This window comes from Melitaea cinxia, chromosome 19 (genome assembly GCF_905220565.1).
Source record: "Melitaea cinxia chromosome 19, ilMelCinx1.1, whole genome shotgun sequence".
Lineage (NCBI taxonomy): Eukaryota > Metazoa > Arthropoda > Insecta > Lepidoptera > Nymphalidae > Melitaea > Melitaea cinxia.
Window position 1 is genome coordinate 12337910 of NC_059412.1, and position 25225 is coordinate 12363134.

Consider the following 25225-nt stretch of genomic DNA (forward strand, 5'->3'; position numbering starts at 1 on the left):
ACTTACAATTTTCTTTATAGTTAATAATGCTCTATCTGAGTTATATTGTGTCAATAAAATTTATTTTATTTTATTTTTTCGTTATACAAATAAACTTCGTATTGATAAATTTTTTAAAATAAAAAATACAATCCAATTCCACGCATACATTTACATTAGGTTAAATACGGTTATGATTTTAAAATACACATTACACACACATTGAAATAGCGAATGTTAAATGAGAACCTCATTTTCTTTGGAATAAAGAAATCGTACTCTTTTGAATGTCTTTATTTTGTACAATTTATATTAAACTAGCTTCTCAACGCTCAGTTTGCCTACATTTATTTTCTTACATAAAAATATACCTAATGTCACTCAAGGAGAACTGAACTAGAGACGAACTTCGCTCATCTGCTTAATGTATGAAAATTATTTTATATTTATTTTAGTACCTATATGAGAAATCGCGAAAGGGTTGACTGAAAATTCTTGGCCAGACTGTTTGATTCAAAATTGAAAATTTTATTTCTAGTTAAAAACGCATCTACGAGTTTTAAGAATAAATTTAATACTTATCGATAGTATGAAGCCTATAGAAAAAGCAAACGTTGGGTTGTCCATTATTTATCTGGCATAACCGCATACATATATTGTTCCACTTACTTTTACCTACATGTTTAATAAATAAATCTTAGCGCTGTTTCATTGCGAATACCATGACATAGGCATGTTGCCTGCTATAAATCTAGTTTGCATGGCTGTTGCCGGATATGATATAGCCTAGACATAATTATTTCAGCCAAACCTTTCGCGATTTATCTTTAACATACTAAAGTAGACTATGTAGACTAATTTTTATCCATTAAGCAGATGGGTGAAGGTCATTCCTACCTTAGACAAATTAATTCATTGCGAACAAACACAAAAGCCAATTTTTTCCTATTTACAATATTAGTATAGATCATTTTTTTTACGATTTCTTGATATCTATCTCGTAACATCAAAATTAAAGTTTAATCGTCAATTCAAATCCGAATAATTTGCTCTCGTCAAATAATTTTTCAGTGAAAGTTTCTGTCGTAATTATGCTTCTGGGGATGAAAAGTTTTTTCGAGAAAACGTTTCTCTTTTAAATTGTACTTATTTCATTTCAATTTTCATTGAAAGTATATTTTTTTATGAAAAAGTTTTTCTTACCATAACCTGAAAGTCATGTTTACAAATAGGTATACTTGTTATGAAACTACCCATCTTGATATTAGAAAATTATTTAATATTATTTATTATTAGTTAATATTAGAAACATTAACGATTTACAAGCTTTTGGTTTTTATGTAATCATGTGTTTGTGAATTCGAAACTATATTTTTTTTTTCGCTATTTAATTATTTATGTATGTAACAACTATATTACTAGAATTATTTAAGAAAAATTTTACGAGAACTTTTAAACATAAGTGAAGTTCTTCCAAGAACATGAACTTTAATTTGAACAATAGTTTTGTTTCTACATACTTTTAGAATCTAAAATTAACGTAAAGCAAAACCAAGCCGATACAAGGTGAAACGATGGACACTTAACCCTATTAAGTAGTAAGACGAAGATGTCCGTTTAACCGAATGTCGGTCACAGGCCTATATTTTTGGAACAGTTGAAACAGTTTGGCGTCGATGTTAGTCATAAAAATATTAGCTGCCTGGCAAATTTCGTACCGCCATTTTTTCGTGGTAAAATTATACATTTTTCTTTAAATCTTATTTTATAAAACCTCCTGAAAATTATCTTGACGATAACGAACACAAAAAAAAAAAATATGGAAGTGGGTCCAGTCTTTTGGAATTTACGCCTGTAATTTTTTTATACATCTATAAATCTATAAAAAAGAATGTACACGCGCAATCTACACAAATAAATAAAATTGGAGTGTTTGTTTGTAATATTAAAATAACCGCTTTTCACTAAATGCATGTGGGTGTATACACGGTACATACACCAAAATAGTATTTTTTACAATTTTTGTCTGTCTGTCTGTTTGTTCCGACTAATCTCTGAAACGGCTGGACCAATTATGACGGGACTTTCACTGCCAGATAACTGATGTAGTAAGGAGTATCTTAGGCTACTTTTATTTTAGTTTTTTTTTTTTTAAAACAATGCGAACTGACCAATAACTTTTTTGTTAAATTCCCCGCGAACGAAGTCGCGGGCACAGCTAAATAAACGCTTACGAGACACTTTTCGAACAGCAACGTCTCAACACATATTTTATTTAAGTATATGTTTTCCTCGGCTTATCTTCTTTAGAAACGAAGTACTAAATCTTCAGATGTTTATTTATTTATTTTACAACTCCGAGAACTAAACAATAACTTTTTTGTTAAATTCCACGCGGATGAAGTCGCGGGAACAGCTAGTATATAATTAATTCTAAGTCAAAGTTACTTTGCGTAAGGAAACCTTAATAAAGAGATTTTTCTTCGAAAGAACGTTTTTCTTGGGTATAATAACCGCGAATAGCGTCCTCGTCCGCGTTATCAACGTGCGTGGAATTACAATGAGATAAATGAGACCAAGTGAGACGTTGGAGGCTTAATTTTACGCAATGTGATCGATATTCTCATATTGCGAGCGATATTTTGGTGTTTTTAATGATAATTAGTACTAATAATATATTAGGTCTCATACGGTAATGTAATATTGAATGATGTTATTTTTTTATACAAATAGGTCGGCAAATAAGCTTATGGCTCACTTAAGCGATTACCGTAGCTCATATACTTCTGCAGCACTAGAAGCAATTGCGTTGCCGACCCTACCCCCAATTCCACCCAGGAGCTTTGGTCACCTTACTCACCACACGAACACGACACTGCTTGAAAACAGTATTATTTAGCTGTGATCGTCTGTAAGTCGAATACTTCCGTAGTAGGAGCTGCTCCAGATTTTGAGCAGGATATTGCTTACTGTGCCTTAGCTCAGTTAAACGCATTTTATTAAACGCATTCCACGAGATTTCTATAAATGATAATGTCATTTCATATCTATCCAAAGTTATAGAAAATTGTGCATAGTGGAAACATTTAATAAATATCTAGCTAGCGTATTTTTTTTTGTGAATATGAAAGGTGTTCTTTTCGACCAGTCCTTTTTAGGGTTCCGAACCTAAAGGGTAAATATGTGACCCTATTACTAAGACTTCGCTGTCTGTATATCGATAAATATAATAAAATAAATATAATAAATATAATATAATACGTTAAATAAATATAATATAATACGTTATTTTTGGCGTAAACTTGTGGAGGCCTATGTCCAGCAGTGGACTGTATAGGCTGTAATGATGATATCGATAAATGGTAACAGGTATGCACTTGAAATATTCACAAAATACTTAATTGTATAATATGTACTTTAATAATAAATAATAAAAATAAAAAAAATAAAAATATTTAGACAAATTTTTTTGTCTAAATATTTTACCTACTCAATGCTACGGAACCATTAGTGCGCGAGTCCGACACGCACTTGGCATTTATTTAAATTTTACTTTGTCTTGTCATAGAAGATACTCAGGCAACGTTTTTCTGCATAACCGTTCAAAACTATTTTTCTAAGCCCTAAAAACGTCGATAAAGTTTTCATTAGGTTAATAGCTCTCAGGTTAAAAGATTTTTTTAAAAAGAAATGCGTAATTGTTACCGATTCTTCTCAGTATATTTTTTTTTATTATTTTTTTTTTCGGTAAATTGGCGGTAGTTTCACATTAAACAAAAATATTTTTTTCAAGATTTCATCTTTATAATTTCAAATGACGTTTAAATGACGTTTCAAAAGTGTTTTAAAGTCCAATTGGATAAAGAGACTTTTGAATTTAATTTTGATTTTTTGCTTAAATCGTGCCATAATATCAAGGTTAATTACGCGAATCTGACGTAAAATGGAGAAGACATGAACGAGATTAATGCGATGCGGTTGAGATATCAGTCACTCTTAATTAAAGTTTGCAAATGAGCGAAACAGACAGACTACCGTTACTTAATCTTAATCTAGAACAATACAAATGTTCAAAGTTTTAAACTACGTTCTTGGTAAAGTACATTTATGTCAGCGTTAGTAAATTATACGTTGAAAGATCTCTGTATGAGGATGAAGGGCTGTGATTAATATAACTTTACTCTTAGGTTTTTACTGCTACGTTATGGAAATGACGGCGCTTATCGTGTTCACTTTGACACGACCTTGATATTAACAGCCTAAGAGATAAGCGGTAGCGATTTATAAGCTAACATTAAAAATTTGTTAAAAGAAGCTGACGATTTGTTTTTTTTTTTTCAATTACAATCATGTTGATACAATGAATTCTTAGCTTAATAAAGAAAATACAAAATGAAAACTCGATTAATGAAGGAAGTGTGCCCAAAAAATCCATCTATCACTTCAGCCTATCGCAGTCCACTGCTGGACATAGGCTTCCACAAATTCGCGCAGAAAATGGTGTGAACTCATGTGAATCCATATATTATCGTCATCATCATAGTCATCATTTCAGCCTATTACAGTCCACTGCTGGACATAGGCCTCCACAAGTTCGCGCCAAAAATGGAGTGAACCGGTGTGTTTTGCCAATACACACCACGCTGGGCAGGCGGGTTGGTGACCGCAGGGCTGGCTTTGTGGCACCGAAGACGTTGCTGCCCGTCTTCAGCCTGTGTATTTCAAAGCCAGCAGTTGGATGGTTATCCCGCCATCGGTCGGCTTTTTAAGTTCCAAGGCGGTAGTGGAACTGTGTTATCCCTTAGTCGCCTTTTACGACACCCACGGGAAAATAGGGGGTGGCTATATTCTTAATACCGTAACCACACAGCAATCCATCTATATAATTATTTAATTATTTACGTAAATTTGCCGGTGGAATCTGGATGAAATTGCGGAAAACCGCAAAATTGGGAAGAAGTATGTTTAATTAAAGTGGACTTCATGGGCTATAAAATGTATGTTTTAAGAGAAATTAATACAAAGAACGGGTGATAAAAATTATGATATTTGTTTGTTGAGCTTAATGGAAGTTTTCCTATGAAACAGTTTATATTTGACACCGATTTTATAATTAAAACAGTACTCTGCAACGTTATAGTATCTATACAAATAAATAAAGTTGAAGTGTCTGTTTGTAATATAAAATAACAGATTTTTACTAAATACATATGGATATACACACGGTACTTATACCAAAATAACATTTTATATAATTTTTATTTGTCTGTCTGTCTACCTGTTTGTTTGTTCTGGCTAATCTCTGAAACGGCTGGACCAAATTGACGGGACTCACTGGCCGATAGCATAATAAGGAGTAACTTAGGATACTTTTATTTAAGAAATTTATTTATTTTATAACTCTGCGAACTAAACAATGACTTTTTTGTTAAATTCCACGCGGACGAAGTTGCGGGCACAGCTAGTTTTAGAATAAAATGATTAATGTAAATATGAGATAAAATCCGAAAAGCAATTGTAGTATCAGAGTCAACAATGTCAACACCAGTTAAAACAATATTTTAAATACTTAAAATTAAAGTATTTTAAATTTGCTGTACATTAAACTCAAAATAAAATAAGTGCGTTAAAAATGTATACCAAATGCAGAATCATTATAGTTTCATCACAATCTATAAATCGCTTAAATTTCACTCTTTAACGCCTACTTTCAAACAATGAAAAAGATTTGTCTGTGACAGTGAAAAAGAACACGCTTTACAGTTGAGAATTAAGTTAAAAAAAGAATGACTTTAGAGTCGACGTAATGTATTATTTTAAAACGTCTTCGATTCTACTTTATTTGAAATCGAAACTCAGTTTTTAGACGTACTTATACAGATACATATATAAATCACCGATCATCGCCGATAGCGGGGACTGTCCACTACTCAGGCATTTGTGTGATATTAAGGTCACTTTTAGTTATTAAGTTCTAACATTTGTTATTAAGCTTTCATCTTTTATTTTTCCTAACAATTATGGATCTCTATGTTGTCTGAGTAATAAACATTTTTATTTTTATTTATTTTATTTTATTTATAAAACTGTCTTAGTAACAAATTAAAAATATTTAATTAAAATAAGTTTAATATATTTAAAAATTCATACCCGAGAGGCACTAGAAAATGCCTTTGAAGAGCTTGTTGCCTCCCGTCCAGCAGAGTTTTTCAAGAAAGGCATCAATAAGTTACCACCACGTTGGCTAAAATGCATTGATTCCATGGGTAAATTACTTCGAATAATAAAAATAAAAAAATAGAAAAAAAGTGCGTTACCTTATTTCATCAAAAAACGGCAATTTCATAGGTAAGGTAGGTAACCTATTATATGAAGTAACATTGTGAATTTCTTTGATCGATGTGGCGCAAATTGGAATTGATGACTACTTTGGAAGTATGCAAACGAGACGCTCTTTGTATGATCAATCACATCATTTATCAATTCATGGTACTGAAGTTGAACTTACGTGTGAAATCACGTTACTAACTGGGATCATTATTATTTGCTTTTTCTTCTTTAAATCGTTTAGATAGTTGATGATGATGATGATGATGAAATCATGTCTGTTTGCTGGGGTTTTAAAAATTGGGATTTCATGGGGAAGTTAAAATAAAACGACTCGATGCTACTGTGAGTAGTCCTGGAAGTATATTGAAATATTAAATCTATCTTAACCGTCACAAATATGTTTGATCATATGACGTCTCATAAATATAATAATGGCAATTCTATTGTGAAGTGAAGTCGAGCCTGATGCTTCAAAGACCTCTTTTATTTCGAAATTTTAAACTAATCCTTTTCTTACCTCGATCTAAAAAGTAAAACATAAATAATTCATCCTCTCTATATAGCACTGAATATTTAATGTTGAAATATAGACGTAATGAATTCGCAAAACAAATATAATATAAGCAAGGGGTCCGTAAAAGAGCTATGTAATAAAATTCGGACGGGCTTACAGGAATAAAATCGCAAGGAATAAATTTGTTGCTCTGAAGAAAAACGTAGGATTTTTCGATCGAGCTAAAATTTCACTAGATTTGGGTGATTGAGAAGTTAGTGTTTATGTTACGACTTTTGTGTGTATGTATATATGTGTAGTTTTAGTTTTGATATTCTCATATGTTTAGTTAATGTTATTAAATTTATATTCATAGTTAACATCAACGATAGCTTTGATGTAAAACGTGTATAATTTGTACGAAACCAAATTGCTAGAAAAACTGCTTAAAGACGAAATAATTTTTATTGAAAAATGTTTACAATTTTGCGCAGGACCTAGTTTAGGTATTTGGGAATTGTATAGGAGCAGTTTTAAAAAGTGATCGGAACTGGTCAATGACTTTGTGAATTTTGAAATGATGAAAATGTGCTATTTATACATTTTTAAAGGAAAACAAACCTGGCATAGTTTGTTTTGTTTTATTAGCGCAATACTCAAGACTGATTTAAATAAACAAGCATTACACACAAAACATTTTATACATAAATACTTATCTTGTACATCAGAAAAACATCTGAAGAATTAGTACTTCGTTTCTAAAGAAGAAAATAAAGCGAGGAAAAACATATACTTAAATAAAATATGTGTTGAGACGTTGCTGTTTGAAAAGTGCCTCGTAAGCGTTTATTTAGCTGTGCCCGCGACTTCGTTCGCGTGGAATTTAACAAAAAAGTTATTGTTCAGTTCGCATTGTTATAAAAAAATCTAAAATAAAAGTAGCCTAAGTTACTCTTTATTACATCAGCTATCTGCCAGTGAAAGTCCCGTCAAAATCGGTCCAGCCGTTCCAGGGGTTAGCCGAAACAAAGAGACAGACAGACAAAATTGTAAAAAATACTAATTTGATATATGTACCGTGGATACATCCATATGATTGTAGTGAAAAGCAGTTATTTTAATATTGCAAACCGACACTCCAATTTTATTTATTTGTATTGATGAATTCTGTCACTTTTCCTTAAGCTTAAAAGAGCTGTCTCTTCAACAAAGAACCTTTCTGTAGAAGTACTCGTAATTATTTCATATTGACGTTAATCTTTAATGAATAGACTCAACAAAAGGCTTTAATTCTCTCATTATTTCTGGATTATAAACAAGGTGTATAAAATAATTACAACTTTGAAAGTTAATAAGGAATTAAATTCTCATTTTCGACCTTTGTTCGTGTGTTATGGGGAATGTTCTATATTTAATTACGCGTTAGCTTTAGGGTATGTTAAGGGTTGAATGTGCTTATATTATTTTTAATAAAAAAGTATCTTAATAAAGTTATAATGTTCTCATTTATTAATCCCTTTTATAATTAACAATTCTACTTAAGTATTAGAATTTGAAATTGTCCAGAAAATAGTCTACGTTGATAATGATAATAATAATTCATAATAATTTTATTGGACATAGTAAAACAAAGAATATAGCCACCCCCTCTCTTCCCGTGGGTGTCGTAAGAGGTGATTCAGGGATAACACAGTTCCACTATCACCTTGGAACTTATAAAGCCGATCGATGACGGGATAACCATCCAACTGCTGGCTTTGAAATACACATGCTGAAGACGGGCAGCAGCGTCTTCGGTGCGACAAAGCCAGCCCTGCGGTCACCAACCCGCCTTCTCAGCGTGGTTATTATGAGCAACACACATGAGTTCACGCCATTATTGGCACGAACTTGTGGAGGCCTATGTCCAGCAGTGAACTGCGATAGGCTGAATTGATAATGATGATGACGATGATGAGTATTAAATTAGCTTATATACCAAACATTAATTTTAAATACATAGATTGCAATGGGTGGTCTTATCACTAAATAGTGATGATCTCTTCCAGACTACCCAACAGAGATAAGCTTGCAACATAACGGGCTTGTGCATCGGTGATAATATTAAATCAAACTACATAGCTACAAGTCATAATTTGATCTTGAGTTCCATGCCCAGCAAGCACTATTGCGTTGTCTACACAACTACTCGTATAAAGTGATAATTTTTTTAGCAATATATAGTATAATCGATATTTAATACAATATCTAGAAGGAAATTGTAAGACTTATGGATTGACCGTAATCAACCCACAACCTTTAACTCTTGAGTTAACTTACTATGGGAACTATTATTTAACAGCTTTTTCTTTTAAAAACAGACAAGAAGGCTTTGGGTAATAGGAAATGGTTTTGATAATCTTGTCCTAAAATGCAATTTTTGTTCCAGCTCGAGAATGTTCAGATGCTGGACAAGTACAATCTTCGGAATCCGTCGAAAGGCACGCTATACTTCGCGACGACTCACCTGATTTTCGTCGATCATGAAATGCGAAAAGAAACATGGGTACGTAAAGATAACAGCTTTACTGGGAAATGTTGGTCGATCAAATTACATTTAGCAAATTTTTCATACCAAAAAATGAGTAAAACAATATAAGTACGGTTGAGAAACGATGTGCTTAAGACAGTTTTATTTATTTCATCATTACAGCCTATACAGTCCACTGCTGGACATAGGCCTCCACAAGTTCACGCCAAAAATAACGTGAACTCATGTGTTTTGCCCATAGTCACCACGCTGGGCAGGCGGGTTGGTGACCGCAGTACGGGCTTTGTCGCACCGAAGACGCTGCTGCCCGTCTTCGGCCTGTGTATTTCAAAGCCAGCATTTGGATGGTTATCCCGCCATCGGTCGGCTTCTTAAGTTCCAAGGTGGTTGTGGAACCTTGTTATCCCTTAGTCGCCTCTTACGACACCCACGGGAAGAGAGAGGGTGGCTAAATTCTTTAGTGCCGTAGCCACACAGCACAATTTATTTATTTATTTAATTGAAAATAAATACATATTAAATTTCCTATTAAAAATGGATTAGCCCGACTGGGGTAGTAACTCGACCTTACAGAAGATCACAGCTAAATAATACTGCTTTCAAGCAGAGTTGTGTTCTTGGTGAGTAACGTGACCAGAGCTCCTGGGGGGAATAGGAGGTAAGGTCGGCAACGCGCTTGCGATGCTTCCGGCGTTGCATACGTCAATAAGCTAAGCTTATACTTTACTATCAGGTGAGCAGTACGCTTTTTTGCCGATTTAGTTATGTAAAAAAAGTTTAATTAGCATGGCATTTAAAAATATGTGTTGTATTTGTAAAATGAGTGTGCATATGTATGAAATGTATAATATATGGGATGATGTTCATATCTCCTTACGCTAAGACTTTTTTGCCCCATTTTGCGAACGTATTTTATGTACAACCTCTTAAAAAAGTCCGTCTGAGCCCATATTTTATAAATGTGTTATGATGTAGTAGTACGTAAATGTTATGTTATGTAGTATTGATTATAAGTAAAACAATGTTTATGTAACGAGTGTTTGATTGCAACTTTATCATACATATATTGATCTGGTCGCAAGTGTTACATGAAATCGTAATAAAAAGAAGAACACTGGCAAGACGTCATACAAAGTAAATATTTTAATAAAGCGTAGGTTAATTAACCATACAAATAACAAATCCAGAATCATTCGTTTAAAAAAATTGTTGTTTTGTACTAGATCTGTCTCACGCTCTAATAATAATGATTCGTTTATCTTCTATTCGTCTGTTCCCTTTTTAGATTCTCCTAATGCATATATCGTCAGTCGAACGGTTACCGATAACAACAACAGGTTCCCCATTGCTGGTTCGCACCAAAACATTTCACTCGGTGTTCTTCGTGATACCGCGCGAGAGAGACTGCCATGAGATGCACCAGACGCTTTTAAGACTGAGTCAACCGGGTAAGTAAAATGTAAAAAAAAATATTATCGAATTCCAATGTCAAATTCCAATTAAAGATTATTCCAATTAAATATTCTTATACATTAATACAATGTTATATACATCTTATCATACAATTTTTATTTTTAGTATTATTTTTTAAAATTCCGACAAAAGTTATGGAATACCAATATCGAAGAGATTTTCATCTCCGTGTAAATAAGTCCTAACATAACATAATATATGTAGTATGATTTTGATTTTGTTAACATGAAATTTAGTTGTCAACGAACAACCTTTGTTTATAACAATTAGAATATTTTCAATTCTTGATAACACAACCTGAACATTTTAAATAATTGAAAGATATTCCATTATTTATAATTTATTTGGTTGTTAATGCTTCAAAATCAAACGCTCTGTAATTCCAGTTCATTTAGACGAATTGTACTGCTTCCACTATAAGTGTACTCCGGATGATCTGCCGAAGTCTGCAGGTTGGAACTTCTTTGATATCCAGACCGAATACCAAAGGATGAACGTACCAAACGAACAGTGGGTCCTCTGTACTGCTAACAAGGAGTATGAAGTAAGTCTTCATTATAAATAAAAACATTTTAGGATTTTTTTCCTATCTAGATATTTAATCTTGTTTTCTTGGACAAATTTAAAGGGAAGGCTTAACGAAGCCTGATATTATTCTACTTTAAAAATTTATTTGTTTCTATTCACGAATACCTTTTTAAAATCACAGCATATTCAAATGTACATACATACATACACATAAAACAAAATTGTGTGTGATTTGAAGAACAGCATAAAATAGTTTAACTTTTTAAACAAAATTTTTTCACACATTTGTCTTTATTGACATAATCTTATTATAACATTTTTTTTTATGAACCAAGCCAGACGAAAACCCCCCTATTTCGTTGCGGAACAGAATGTTTCCTAGACCAAAATTGGATTGATGTTTCAGCTCTGTGATACATATCCAAGTGAAATCTACGTGCCAGCTCGAGCATCTACGACTGTACTCTTAGGCAGTGCCAGATTTAGATCCCGCGGTCGGTTACCAGTGTTAGCATACTTACATCACAATAAAGCGGCCATTGCGAGATGCAGCCAACCCTTAAGTGGATTCTCTGCTAGGTAAGTCTTTTGAAATGGACAGTTTTATCCATTATTCAGTCAGATTGGCGATAATATTAGTATATTTGCAGATGTATGGAAGATGAACAGATGTTGGATCTGATCCGGCGAGCAAATCCCAACTGTGGTTATATGTATGTAGTGGACACAAGACCGAGGGTGAGGACTTATTCTGAATATTATTTTATTTTTAGAATTTTGTATACTTTTTAGTATAGTGGAGGAATAGGTGGAATTTTGTATACTTTTTACTGAGGTAGGTCACAGCAGGAATTTCCTGCTTAAAATATGGAGCAGCCCGACTGGGGTAGTACCTCGACCTTACAGAAGATCACAGCAAAATAATACTGTTTTCAAGCAGTATTGTGTTCCTGTTGGTGAGTAAGGTGACCAGAGCTCCTGGGGGGATTGGGGATTGGGTCGACAACGCGCTTGCGATGCTTCTGGTGTTGCAGGCGTCTATAAGCTACGGTAATCGCTTACCATCAGGTGAGCCGTACGCTTGTTTGCCGACCTAGTGACATAAAAAAAAGTGGAAGATATCCATTTCTGTCATGGTATAAATTAAATCGAACTTTATGTTTCGAGAAATAACTTTTAGGATCAGGATACCCAATACATTTTGTTTATTGCAATGGAATATTTTTGGTATAGACCTAATTACTAAATACAATTTACAAAACTAGATCACTAAACGAAATACTCCATTTTCTTACTTAGGAATTTGTTTTATTCAGATAAATGCAATGGTCAATCGTGCAGCCGGTAAAGGATATGAAAACGAAGCGTTCTACGAAAATATTAAGTTTCAATTCATGGGCATCGAAAACATACATGTTATGCGTAAGAGTCTACAAAAATTAGTTGAAAGTAAGACAACTTTTCTCATAAAAACTTTTGCGTGTATGTACTTAATAAATATCAAATACAACGAGATTTACTTTCCAGCATGCGAACAGAACAGCCCAACAATGTCATCGTTTCTCAATGGATTGGAATCTTCCGGTTGGCTCAAACATATAAAGTAGGTATAACAGAAAATGTGCCAAAACTTCCACAATTTATAATCATGTATAAAATTGGTATAACCTATCTAATAACATAAATAACATGTTCTCATTTAGTGATGTGTTTCTGGGGTGTGTGGGGGGGGGAATAGTTAAGGTCAGCAACGTGTATGCGATGCTTCTGGTATTGAAGGCGTCTATAGGCTATAACCGCTTACCATCAAGTGGCTCATAATTTTGTTTGCCGACATAGTCTTATAAAAAAAAAAAAACCTTTATTTTAATAGATCGATATTGGACACTTCGTGGTGGATCGCAAGTGCGATTGAGAGCGGTGTGAGTGTGTGCGTGCACTGCAGCGACGGGTGGGACCGCACCGCGCAGGTGTGCTCGCTCGCCGCGCTCTGTCTCGAGCCGCACTACAGGACCATCAACGGTTACCAGGTGATAGATACGTCACGTCACGTCACGTCACGGTGTGAGTGTGAGTGTGTGCGTGCACTGCAGCGACGGGTGGGACCGCACCGCGCAGGTGTGCTCGCTCGCCGCGCTCTGTCTCGAGCCGCACAACAGGACCATCAACGGTTACCAGGTGATAGATACGTCACGTCACGTCACGTCACGGTGTGAGTGTGAGTGTGTGCGTGCACTGCAGCGACGGGTGGGACCGCACCGCGCAGGTGTGCTCGCTCGCCGCGCTCTGTCTCGAGCCGCACTACAGGACCATCAACGGTTACCAGGTGATAGATACGTCACGTCACGTCACGTCACGGTGTGAGTGTGAGTGTGAGTGTGTGCGTACATTGGAGATGTACATACAAGTGTTTCAAGTAGCCATACACGTGTTGTTCAGTTCTAAAGCTATTTCGTGCCTAAACTACTTTTACAAAAACTGTAGTTGTTGTTTTTAAGAGCCCATAACCAGTATTTTTATTTTAACTGTAAATTTTGAAGTACCAAATAATTTATTTTGGCTCCATTTTATTTATTTCAGGCGCTCATCGAAAAAGATTGGCTTTCTTTCGGTCACAAGTTCACAGCCCGGTGTGGCCATGTTGCTTGTGATTCGCGAGAGAGATCTCCTGTTTTTACACAGCTTCTGGACTGCACTTGGCAGTTACTCAGACAGGCTCCTGAGGTATGATGTATATATTGTTAAAATGAATTTAAAACGAACAAATTGTTTATATGCACTCCTTTAAAGTTAATCTAATGTAACTTCACATATGAAAATTTATCAAGGCATTTAGGGTAAAAATATGTCAAGATAATACTCCAGAAAAACAAAATCTCCACGGGAAATCTGACAAAAAAAAAAAAAAAAAAAAAACAATAAAAGGAGTTCTTGAATTCTAGTACTATTCATAAATCTTTCTTCTAAGAACAAATAAAAAAATAAAATGGCGTATTTATTTTCCAGGCATTCCAGTTCAACGAAAGATTCCTATTAACATTACACGATCACGCGCACGCCTGTCAGTACGGCACGTTCATTGGCAATTGTGAGAAGGATCGGCGTGATCTGAGGTAATATCTGGTGACACAAAAAAATGAACAAAACATACATAATAAAAATCCATACTAATATAATATATACGAAAATAACTCTGTCTGTCTATTACGCTTAACTCTGTCTGTCTTCACGCCTTAATTACAGAACGGTTTTTAATGAAATTTGGTACAAAGATATAATAGACCTTGGTATAGATATAGTGTGTGGCTACGGTAGTAAAGAATATAGCCACCCCCTCTCTTCCCATGGGTGTCGTAAGAGGCGATTAAGGGATAACACAGTTCCACTACCACCTTGGAACTTAAAAGCCGACCGATGGCAAGTTAACTATCCCACTGCTGGATTTGAAATATAAAGGCCGAAGACGGGCAGCAGCGTCTTCGGTGCGACAAATCCAGCCCTGCGGTCACCAACCCGCCTGCCCAGCGTGGTGACTATGGGCAACACACATGAGTTCACGCCATTTTTGGCGCGAACTTGTGGAGGCCTATCTCCAGCAGTGAACTGCGAGAGGCTGAAGTGATGATAGATATAGGATAAGAGATTGTGTTAGGCTTTGTTGCATCTTTTGTTGCAAAAAAGGCTTGTAGGAGGAATACTAACTTTCGTATATCAGCTAGTAGGCTATAAAAATGTTTATAGTGGTCTGAGCATTATCATTGTGTTGTTAGTGTTTTTTGCCTCCGACATTGAAAATAATTCTACCAAGGGTCGTTGAGTGTGAGGCGCGTATTTTTTTACTTGTATGCTATGACAGCCTTAAAAACATCGCATATTTGGGCATAACCTCTCTTTCTAAATAAATAAATAATAAATAAACCCTTCACACTCAACGGCTCTAGTAGGATTTTCTCCTGTGTCAGGGGTCCGGAAAGACACACAATACACAAGCACAAATGCCCAGACCACGACAAACATCTATATGGCCAATACAAACATCTGTCATGAGCGGGGATCGAACCCGCCACCGCCAGTGCAACAGTCAGTTCTGTGACCGCTGCGCCAACGCGTCGTCAACTATAAAGAATAAGGGAGATCAGCTTCCGGGATAAACGCAACTAAATAGATAATAGCTTCAGGTTCAAGGTCAAGTAAATTTTAAAAATTCTGTTCCAGACTGTCTGAACGTACGTTTTCTCTGTGGGGCTACATGGCGAGTCATCTGAACGAGTACAAGAACCCTCTCTACAACCCCAAGGCTCACCCTGATGTTCTAAAACCGGACTTAAACGCTCAGAGCATAAGGTTTTTATTTAAAAATATTTTACTGAAGTAAGTTTTCTTATCCTAAAAGTAGATGAGTTGTATCTTTGTCCATCACACTGCTGTACTGTGGATTGGCAAACTTTGGTTTTATAATAATAATAATAATAATAATAATAATAAATAACTTTATTGCACACAGTAACATATAACAATTACATAAGTATAAAGCTTAAAGGGAAAAAATTATAATAATTACGTCGCATGCAACGGGCGGTCTTATCACTAGATAGTGATCTCTTCCAGACAACCCACATTATATGTCTTAGCTAAATGTAGATAATCATTGACGATGGATAAATATATTGAGCAGACCAAACTAAGCAAGCAACGGATTGTCTATTTATGGTTTGATTGATTCAGTCTGTAACGTCCCAATGCTGGAGCCATGTCTCTTTCTCTATGTAGGAGACATTTAATCCTACTTATTAATAATTATGAAATGTCCCCAAGGTTCTGGCGCGGCATGTACTGCCGGCACGAGAGCGGCGTGCACCCGCGCGAGTCGCTGGCGGACCTGCTGCCGGCCGCCGTGGAGCACGCCGGCGCGCTCACGCTGCACATCGACTACCTCGCCAAGGTACTGCTCTGTACTGTACTGGGTGTACTATATTGTAATGGGTGTACTGTAATGTACTGTATTGTACTGGGTGTACTGTATTGTACTGGGTGTACTGTGTTGTACTGGTTGTACTGTACTGGTTGTACTGTACTGGTTGTACTGTACTGAGTGTACTGTATTATACTGATTGTACTGTACGGGGTTAACTGTACTGGGTGTACTGTATTGTACTGGTTGTAATGTACTGGGTGAGATGTACTGTACTGTACTGGGTATACTGTATTGTGTGAAAATAAAAGACTTTAGTGATTATAATCTATTTATTTATGTATTATTTGTAAATAAAATGCAATAATGTTTAAATTAAATCTGTTAGTTTATGAATTGCCTTTGTTTATAAATAAATAACTAGTCAGATCGTATACAATTTTATCAAGAAAAACACAATTATATTGCATTACATAGAAAAAAATTATGCATAGCAATAAAATAATAATATATTAACAGTAAATAGTAATCACTTACACTTTTTAAGTCTTCACTGCTCGAACGTCCGAAACGAACTAGCGAGGCAATGGCGACATCTCCATTTTATTTACAAAGGGTGGGGATGGCGCCATGCCCGCCGTGTTTAATAATTCAAACGAAAATTAACTTGTATCTATGTTATTTAACTATTAAAAATCATTGTTATATTTTAAACTACATTTGCAACCAAGTATGAGTTTCATTAGCTAACCTCATAATAAATGGAAATAATATTGTTGACACGAGGCAATGGCGGCATCTCCATTTTATATAGAAAGGGTGGGGATGGCGCCATGCCTGCGTGATCATTAATTAAAAGGAAAATTAGCTTACATCTATGTTATTTTACTATTATAAAACATTATTATATTTTAAACTACATTTGCAACCAAGTACGAGTTTTATTAGCTAATTCCATGATTACCGGATATAATATTGTTGACAATTGTACTGGGTGAGATATACTGTACTGTACTGGGTGTACTGTACTTTTAACTTACAAATCACCGAGCGACGAGAAAACAAATAAGCACACTTTTGAATAAACAAATAAAAAAAACAAAATATTTAATTAATTTAAAAATTTACAGAGAATATCGACATTCAAGAGTCTTCTGTCGGGTCGTAAGGCTGAGAAGAGCAGGGAGACGACGGTGGTCAACTACCAAAACGGAACTCGTGACTCCGTTGAAATCGAAACCAAAGTGGAAGGTCTACAGATTGACAATAAGTTAGTGTTTGGAAATGGATTAATATCCACCTTCATTTTACTACATTTTCGCCAACGAAAACATTTGAAAGTATTTTCTTTTGTAGTTGGAATATACTGAAAATTTGTTTGTTAGTTTCTTAACTGAGGTAGGGCATAGCAGGAAATTTCCTGCTCAAAATATGGAGCAGCCCGACTGGGGAAGACTGGGGAAGAGGGGGACCTTACAGAAGATCACAGCTAAATAATACTGTTTTCAAGCAGTATTGTGTTCCTGTTGGTAAGGAGACCACAGCTCCTGGGGAGAATTGGAGGTAGGGTCGGCAACGCGCTTGCAATGCTCCTGGCGGTGCAGGCGTCTTTAAGCTACGGTAATCGCTTACCACCAGCCGTACGCTTGTTTTCCGACCTAGTATGAAAAAAGGATTTTTTACAGTATATTATTTAAAAAAGGAAATAATTTAAAAAAAAATTGATCATAATTAAATTTGGTGATTATTTATTTATTTCGTAAGGTCATGATCACTTTTTAACATTATCTCCAATTCGTAGCTCCAAAAAGCAAAATTATTCCTTTTCTTCTCTGGTACATGTTGCTATTATTATAATATTTTAGTATCAAGATAAAAAAAAATATGCCTTTGATTTTGTCAAAATAATAAAAAATTTCTCACTATCTCAATTCTTATTCTGATCTTTTGATGATATAGTACAGATTCTATTGATTGTACCTACAAGTATTTTTGTAACTTATTTTTGCTTACACACTTTATAAAAGTTAAATAAAGAAACATATACCTAATATCTAAATAAATTTATTTATTTTTAAGATTACTCTACGAGTCGGGAGGTAATTTGTCAGAAATGGAGTGCGCGAATCACGATCATCCGCTCAAGGAGTTGGGAGGTACATCGCCGAAGACGAACAAAATACCTTTGATAACTGAGGTACAATCACATATTTATTAGTATGAAAGATCAGTTGCAATATTCAGAAAACGATTCGTTTTGATGATGGACCGTTGAATTTCGAACATGTTCTCTTAAATTAAACGATTTGATATTGTAACTGAATATAAAATATTAATATTTTTAATTTACGTTATTTTTGGGTTCACGTTATTTTTGGCGTAAACTTGTGGAGGCCTATGTCCAGCAGTGGACTGTATAGGCTGTAATGATGATGATGAATATTTTTAATTTATCAACAATCAACATCTATACTAATTAATGGAGAGTCGGTTTTGTTGTTCGGTTATACTCCCAAAACTAATAAGCCGATATTAATAATACTTATACCATAAAATTCAGCGTTTTTTTGGAGAAGGTTTTAGTGTATGTGTTGGTGATTATTTTTTGTGTAAAAAAATTGGACGGATAAAGGTCGCTAGTCACTTATATACCGATAACTATGTAACGATATTATTCTGATATTATATATGATATTTGATATTAAAAGAAAATTATATTTTATCATATTTTACTTGTTAGTTTATATTGTACTACATAATATATTTTTTCAGAAGGCGGACGCAACAATACCCTCAAGTCTAGCTCAGCTCGAAGCTGAAATGAACACTGTCGCTTTGGACTGGAAAAGCGTTAAAAACGTTACCGAGTGCAGTTGCTCCACACCGCTCGATTACTTTAGTAGGAAGGTGAGACTAAACACTTATTACAGTCATTACTATAAGAATTTTGATTTAGAATTTCTTTATACTATAAATTTGGCAAACAAGCTTTCGGTACGCATAAAGGTAAACGGTTACCGTTAGTTATACGCCTGCAATATCAGGAACATTGCAGAAGTTTTTGTGTAACTACCCTGTTCAAGATCATTTTTATATTGTTAGTTTAATATAATTTTTCTATTCACTACAAGAGGGCGTCACTTGTAAATTAAATCGCGCTATCATTTGGTTATATTATGATATTAAGAAACGAAATTTGTTTAGAAATGGGAGGACAAGGAGCCCTTAGCCATTAACTTTTAGATTAAATTAGTACAATATCAATCTCGTCTAAACCACAGTTCAACCCGGTAGTTTTATTTAATAAGTGAAATCAGTGCATTGCTACCGGGCCCCATAAACAACCCTCATTAGTTTTAATGTTTTTAATTGTATCTACTGTCCCCTTTAAGTTTATATTCAAAAAGTTTAAAGTTAATAAAATATACCATTCCTACAAGAAACGAGAATTACTTCAAGTCAAAAAATCTAGGTCTTTTTTAATTTCATAAAATTAAAACTTCAAATTTCAGTTCTTAAATAAAATTGCTAGTCTACTGGACTTAAAAACGACTTTGTATGTAATTGTTATCGGTCTTCCATACGATATCGTGTGTTTGTCGGCAGCATCACTGCTGGGGCTGTGGCCGCTGTGTGTGCACGCGATGTGTGTGTGCGCGCGCGCCGCTCCCCGCGCTGCACGCGCCGCGCGCCGTGCCGCTGTGCGCCGCCTGCGCGCCATCCACGCCCACCGACCCGCCGCCCGCGCCCGGTGCGTACACTACAACATACACACACACACGCGCCGCCTGCGCGCCATCCACGCCCACCGACCCGCCGCCCGCGCCCGGTGCGTACACTACAACATACACACACACACGCGCCGCCTGCGCGCCATCCACGCCCACCGACCCGCCGCCCGCGCCCGGTGCGTACACTACAACATACACACACACACGCGCCGCCTGCGCGCCATCCACGCCCACCGACCCGCCGCCCGCGCCCGGTGCGTACACTACAACACACACACACACACGCGCCGCCTGCGCGCCATCCACGCCCACCGACCCGCCGCCCGCGCCCGGTGCGTACACTACAACATACACACACACACGCGCCGCCTGCGCGCCATCCACGCCCACCGACCCGCCGCCCGCGCCCGGTGCGTACACTACAACATACACACACACACGCGCCGCCTGCGCGCCCGCCACGCCCACCGACCCGCCGCCCGCGCCCGGTGCGTACACTACAACATACACACACACACGCGCCGCCTGCGCGCCATCCACGCCCACCGACCCGCCGCCCGCGCCCGGTGCGTACACTACAACATACACACACACACGCGCCGCCTGCGCGCCATCCACGCCCACCGACCCGCCGCCCGCGCCCGGTGCGTACACTACAACATACACACACACACGCGCCGCCTGCGCGCCATCCACGCCCACCGACCCGCTGCCCGCGCCCGGTGCGTACACTACAACACACACACACACGCGCCGCCTGCGCGCCATCCACGCCCACCGACCCGCCGCCCGCGCCCGGTGCGTACACTACAACATACACACACACACGCGCCGCCTGCGCGCCATCCACGCCCACCGACCCGCTGCCCGCGCCCGGTGCGTACACTACAACACACACACACACGCGCCGCCTGCGCGCCATCCACGCCCACCGACCCGCCGCCCGCGCCCGGTGCGTACACTACAACATACACACACACACGCGCCGCCTGCGCGCCATCCACGCCCACCGACCCGCCGCCCGCGCCCGGTGCGTACACTACAACACACACACACACACGCGCCGCCTGCGCGCCATCCACGCCCACCGACCCGCCGCCCGCGCCCGGTGCGTACACTACAACATACACACACACACGCGCCGCCTGCGCGCCATCCACGCCCACCGACCCGCCGCCCGCGCCCGGTGCGTACACTACAACATACACACACACACGCGCCGCCTGCGCGCCATCCACGCCCACCGACCCGCCGCCCGCGCCCGGTGCGTACACTACAACATACACACACACACGCGCCGCCTGCGCGCCATCCACGCCCACCGACCCGCCGCCCGCGCCCGGTGCGTACACTACAACATACACACACACACGCGCCGCCTGCGCGCCATCCACGCCCACCGACCCGCCCGCCCGCGCCCGGTGCGTACACTACAACATACACACACACACGCGCCGCCTGCGCGCCATCCACGCCCACCGACCCGCCGCCCGCGCCCGGTGCGTACACTACAACATACACACACACACGCGCCGCCTGCGCGCCCGCCACGCCCACCGACCCGCCGCCCGCGCCCGGTGCGTACACTACAACATACACACACACACGCGCCGCCTGCGCGCCCGCCACGCCCACCGACCCGCTGCCCACGCCCGGTGCGTACACTACAACATACACACACACACGCGCCGCCTGCGCGCCATCCACGCCCACCGACCCGCCGCCCGCGCCCGGTGCGTACACTACAACATACACACACACACGCGCCGCCTGCGCGCCATCCACGCCCACCGACCCGCCGCCCGCGCCCGGTGCGTACACTACAATATACACACACACACGCGCCGCCTGCGCGCCATCCACGCCCACCGACCCGCCGCCCGCGCCCGGTGCGTACACTACAACATACACACACACACGCGCCGCCTGCGCGCCATCCACGCCCACCGACCCGCCGCCCGCGCCCGGTGCGTACACTACAACATACACACACACACGCGCCGCCTGCGCGCCATCCACGCCCACCGACCCGCCGCCCGCGCCCGGTGCGTACACTACAACATACACACACACACGCGCCGCCTGCGCGCCATCCACGCCCACCGACCCGCCGCCCGCGCCCGGTGCGTACACTACAACATACACACACACACGCGCCGCCTGCGCGCCATCCACGCCCACCGACCCGCCGCCCGCGCCCGGTGCGTACACTACAACATACACACACACACGCGCCGCCTGCGCGCCATCCACGCCCACCGACCCGCCGCCCGCGCCCGGTGCGTACACTACAACATACACACACACACGCGCCGCCTGCGCGCCATCCACGCCCACCGACCCGCCGCCCGCGCCCGGTGCGTACACTACAACATACACACACACACGCGCCGCCTGCGCGCCCGCCACGCCCACCGACCCGCCGCCCGTGCCCGGTGCGTACACTACAACACACATACACAAATGAGCGCGCGATAACAGTGGCATTAGCCAACAATTTCCACAACTACAAACATTGCGAACAATGTCACGAAGTCACGGGTAATGCTTGTGGGTAAGATAAGAATATAAAAGTTTAAAACGCATTGTAATTTTTCATTTGAATAATTTTTTAATTTTCTTTTCAGGACTAGTGACACCAGCTACATAGGAAAATTAGAAAAATTTAAATTTGAACAAATCTTTTTCAATTTATGATTTAGTTTAATTTAGAGAAAAATACTATATTTCCATTAAATCTTAAAAAAAGACATCATTGCTGTATATATTTGTTACATGCATCAAAACTTCTTCTTAATTTGATAAGACTTATATAATTTATTAAAATAAAAGGTAATATAAAAGGTACAAAATGCTATATATGATATGTTTCATACTTTATATTTTTTTACATACTTAAATCATTAGTTACGCACAAAATCATTATATGTTGATTTATATGTATGTCATACATTTGAGTAGGTAAGTAAAATATTCATTTTTTTTGTCGGAATTAATACAGTTCTTCCATACCGCTGGTTTGACTGATGCATACAAATTCCTATTTCAGTCGACTCATTAGTTACACGTCCTTGCTAGACAAGTAGTATAGTTTAATCAAACAACGGCTTTCAGGATCAAATTGAATATCTTTGACAAACACTCGTACGTAGATCTTGTTTGACGAACACAACAATTGTCTATTGGTTGTCAAACACTATCATTGGTTACCATTAAAAATGTTAAAAATGTGAACTTCACCTTTAACTATCAAGATAAATGCGTGAAACAGATATTATTTATGTATTGAAGAAGTTTGAATTTCTTTTAAAATCTCTATATTATTTTAATTTGTTGTATATTGAAAATAATAATGTCAAAACAAGAATTAAAATGTGAATTGGTTTAATTTCTATACAGGTAGTTATGTGTTCAAGTTGTTATAATTAAACACTTTATAAAACTAATAAACTAATTAGTTAAATTTAATTAGAAATATAATCAAGTATTTAAACAATAAACAAAATCAGGAGGTGAATTTCAAGTGATTTTCTATTTTTTTTATTAATTTTTTTTTTCAAATTCTTCTACTTAAGTATTAAAAACAATTTGATTCCATTTAAACTAAATGTAATATAAAGTAAAATTCCTAAAAACGTAATTGGATTTTTATTTTTAGTTTTTAATAAATAGCCTATTATAAAAAATAAAAAAACTGAAATGTTGCCATAGCCGTACTTGTGGAGAAGTAGATTATTTTTGAAAATTATTTCCTATACTATTTTGTTACTTGATAATAATTTGTAAAAAATATTTATAAATTTATCTATAGTAACTAATTTCTCTGTACGATATGTGTAATATTTTCGTTTATTGCAATTAGTTTAAGATGAAAAGATAATAAATAATATCAAAACAATTTAATGTGGTTTTTATTTCTTGTTAAAACATGATAAATTGTATTTAGTGGATTTAAGCAAAACGTACTAAATAAAATACATGTACGGTATGCCATTGCTATTACTAAATACAAAAAAAGTGTCGCATAGAAGCACTAGTGTATTATATTCATCCTATTTATGCTACAGAAACGTCAAATTTCACAACTTTAAGCATTATATGTCATTAGCTATGTTACTGTTGTTAGAATAATAGTAAGTCTCAAAAACTGTGAAAATTATATGGTGTCATGGGACACCAGGTAGGAACGAAGTTCCTTCGGATACTATAGAAGCGACACAATTTGAAAAAAAAAATGTGGAATTTTAAATATTTTCTAGTTTTTGATTTTTTTTTTTAATTTTGTTGATTGGTTTTTAATTAAGTACAGAAAAAAGTATTTAAGAAATTTAGTATTTTAGAAAATAACAAATACCGTAAAATAAAATAAATCAAACAAAATAATAATAATAATTCAAACTTAAGTGAAATAAAAAATATGTCTATTTATATTTGTCGGCAGTATAAAATTACATCATCATCATTCCAGCCTATTGCAGTCCACTGCTGGACATAGGCCTCCACAAGCTCGCGCCAAAAATGCGTGAACTCATGTCACCACGCTGGGCAGGCGGGTTGGTGACCGCAGGGCTGGCTTTGTCGCACCTAAGACGCTGCTGCCCGTCTTCGGCCTGTTGTTTCAAAGCCAGCGGTTAGATGGTTATCCCGCCATCGGTCGGCTTCTTAAGTTCCAAGGTGGTAGTGGAACTTTGTTATCCCTTAGTCGCCTCTTACGACACCCACGGGAAGAAAGGGGGTGGCTATATTCTTTTTTTGTGCCGTAGCCACACTGTATGTTACACCTGACTTGCTGCTGCTGATTATGATATATAAAAGATATAAAAATAAATGTTAAAATATAAATATATTTGCTAATATTTAATTGCTAGGAATGAGCTCACGAACGCGCTGTACGATGATGATATGTGAACGTGAACTGATGTATTTAGCCAATGAATCGTGCAACTAACGTAAACTGCTGATCGGGCGATATGTATGTGCGGCTGAACCGTACATGCTCCCGGGCGAGAAGATGAGTGAGGTATGGATGATGTGAGCTAAACTAAAACAAGGATGAAACTGACATAAAATCTTAACGGCTAATTTACAAAATGGATCCGACAATTTTTAGTTAGCGACTACGCCTAAAATTACATTTTAATAAAACAGGCGAAGTGTTTTTATGAACCGATCGATTAGTCTGATTTGGAATGTCTTGACCGAGAACACTGACACTGTAATCACTTTGCTCTGCTTTTTCACTCACACTT

The 25225-nt window shown here is 38.0% G+C and overlaps 1 protein-coding gene across 1 annotated transcript; it reads left to right on the forward strand.

The window, feature by feature from the left end:
* Window positions 1-10617: 10617 nt before the first annotated feature.
* On the forward strand, window positions 10618-24884 carry LOC123662758 (myotubularin-related protein 6). The gene is made up of 16 exons (XM_045597557.1): window positions 10618-10780; window positions 11192-11349; window positions 11740-11912; window positions 11984-12071; window positions 12650-12782; window positions 12861-12936; window positions 13207-13363; window positions 13914-14057; window positions 14340-14446; window positions 15549-15677; window positions 16149-16275; window positions 17376-17515; window positions 18325-18442; window positions 19018-19152; window positions 19852-20774; window positions 24845-24884. The coding sequence occupies exons 1-16, from the start codon at window positions 10627-10629 to the stop codon at window positions 24882-24884; spliced, it is 2802 nt and encodes a 933-aa protein (XP_045453513.1). The 5' UTR covers window positions 10618-10626.
* The last annotated feature ends 341 nt before the right edge of the window (window positions 24885-25225 follow it).

What these genes read in the sequence shown, in the direction of transcription:
- LOC123662758 (XM_045597557.1), top strand. Translation starts at nt 10,627, where the DNA reads ATGCATATATCGTCAGTCGAACGGTTACCGATAACAACAACAGGTTCC. An exon ending in TCGATTACTTTAGTAGGAAG is followed by an intron (nt 19,153 to 19,851) that starts GTGAGACTAAAC and finishes GTTTGTCGGCAG; the next exon opens with CATCACTGCTGGGGCTGTGG. An exon ending in CGACCCGCCGCCCGCGCCCG is followed by an intron (nt 20,775 to 24,844) that starts GTGCGTACACTA and finishes TTTAATTGCTAG; the next exon opens with GAATGAGCTCACGAACGCGC.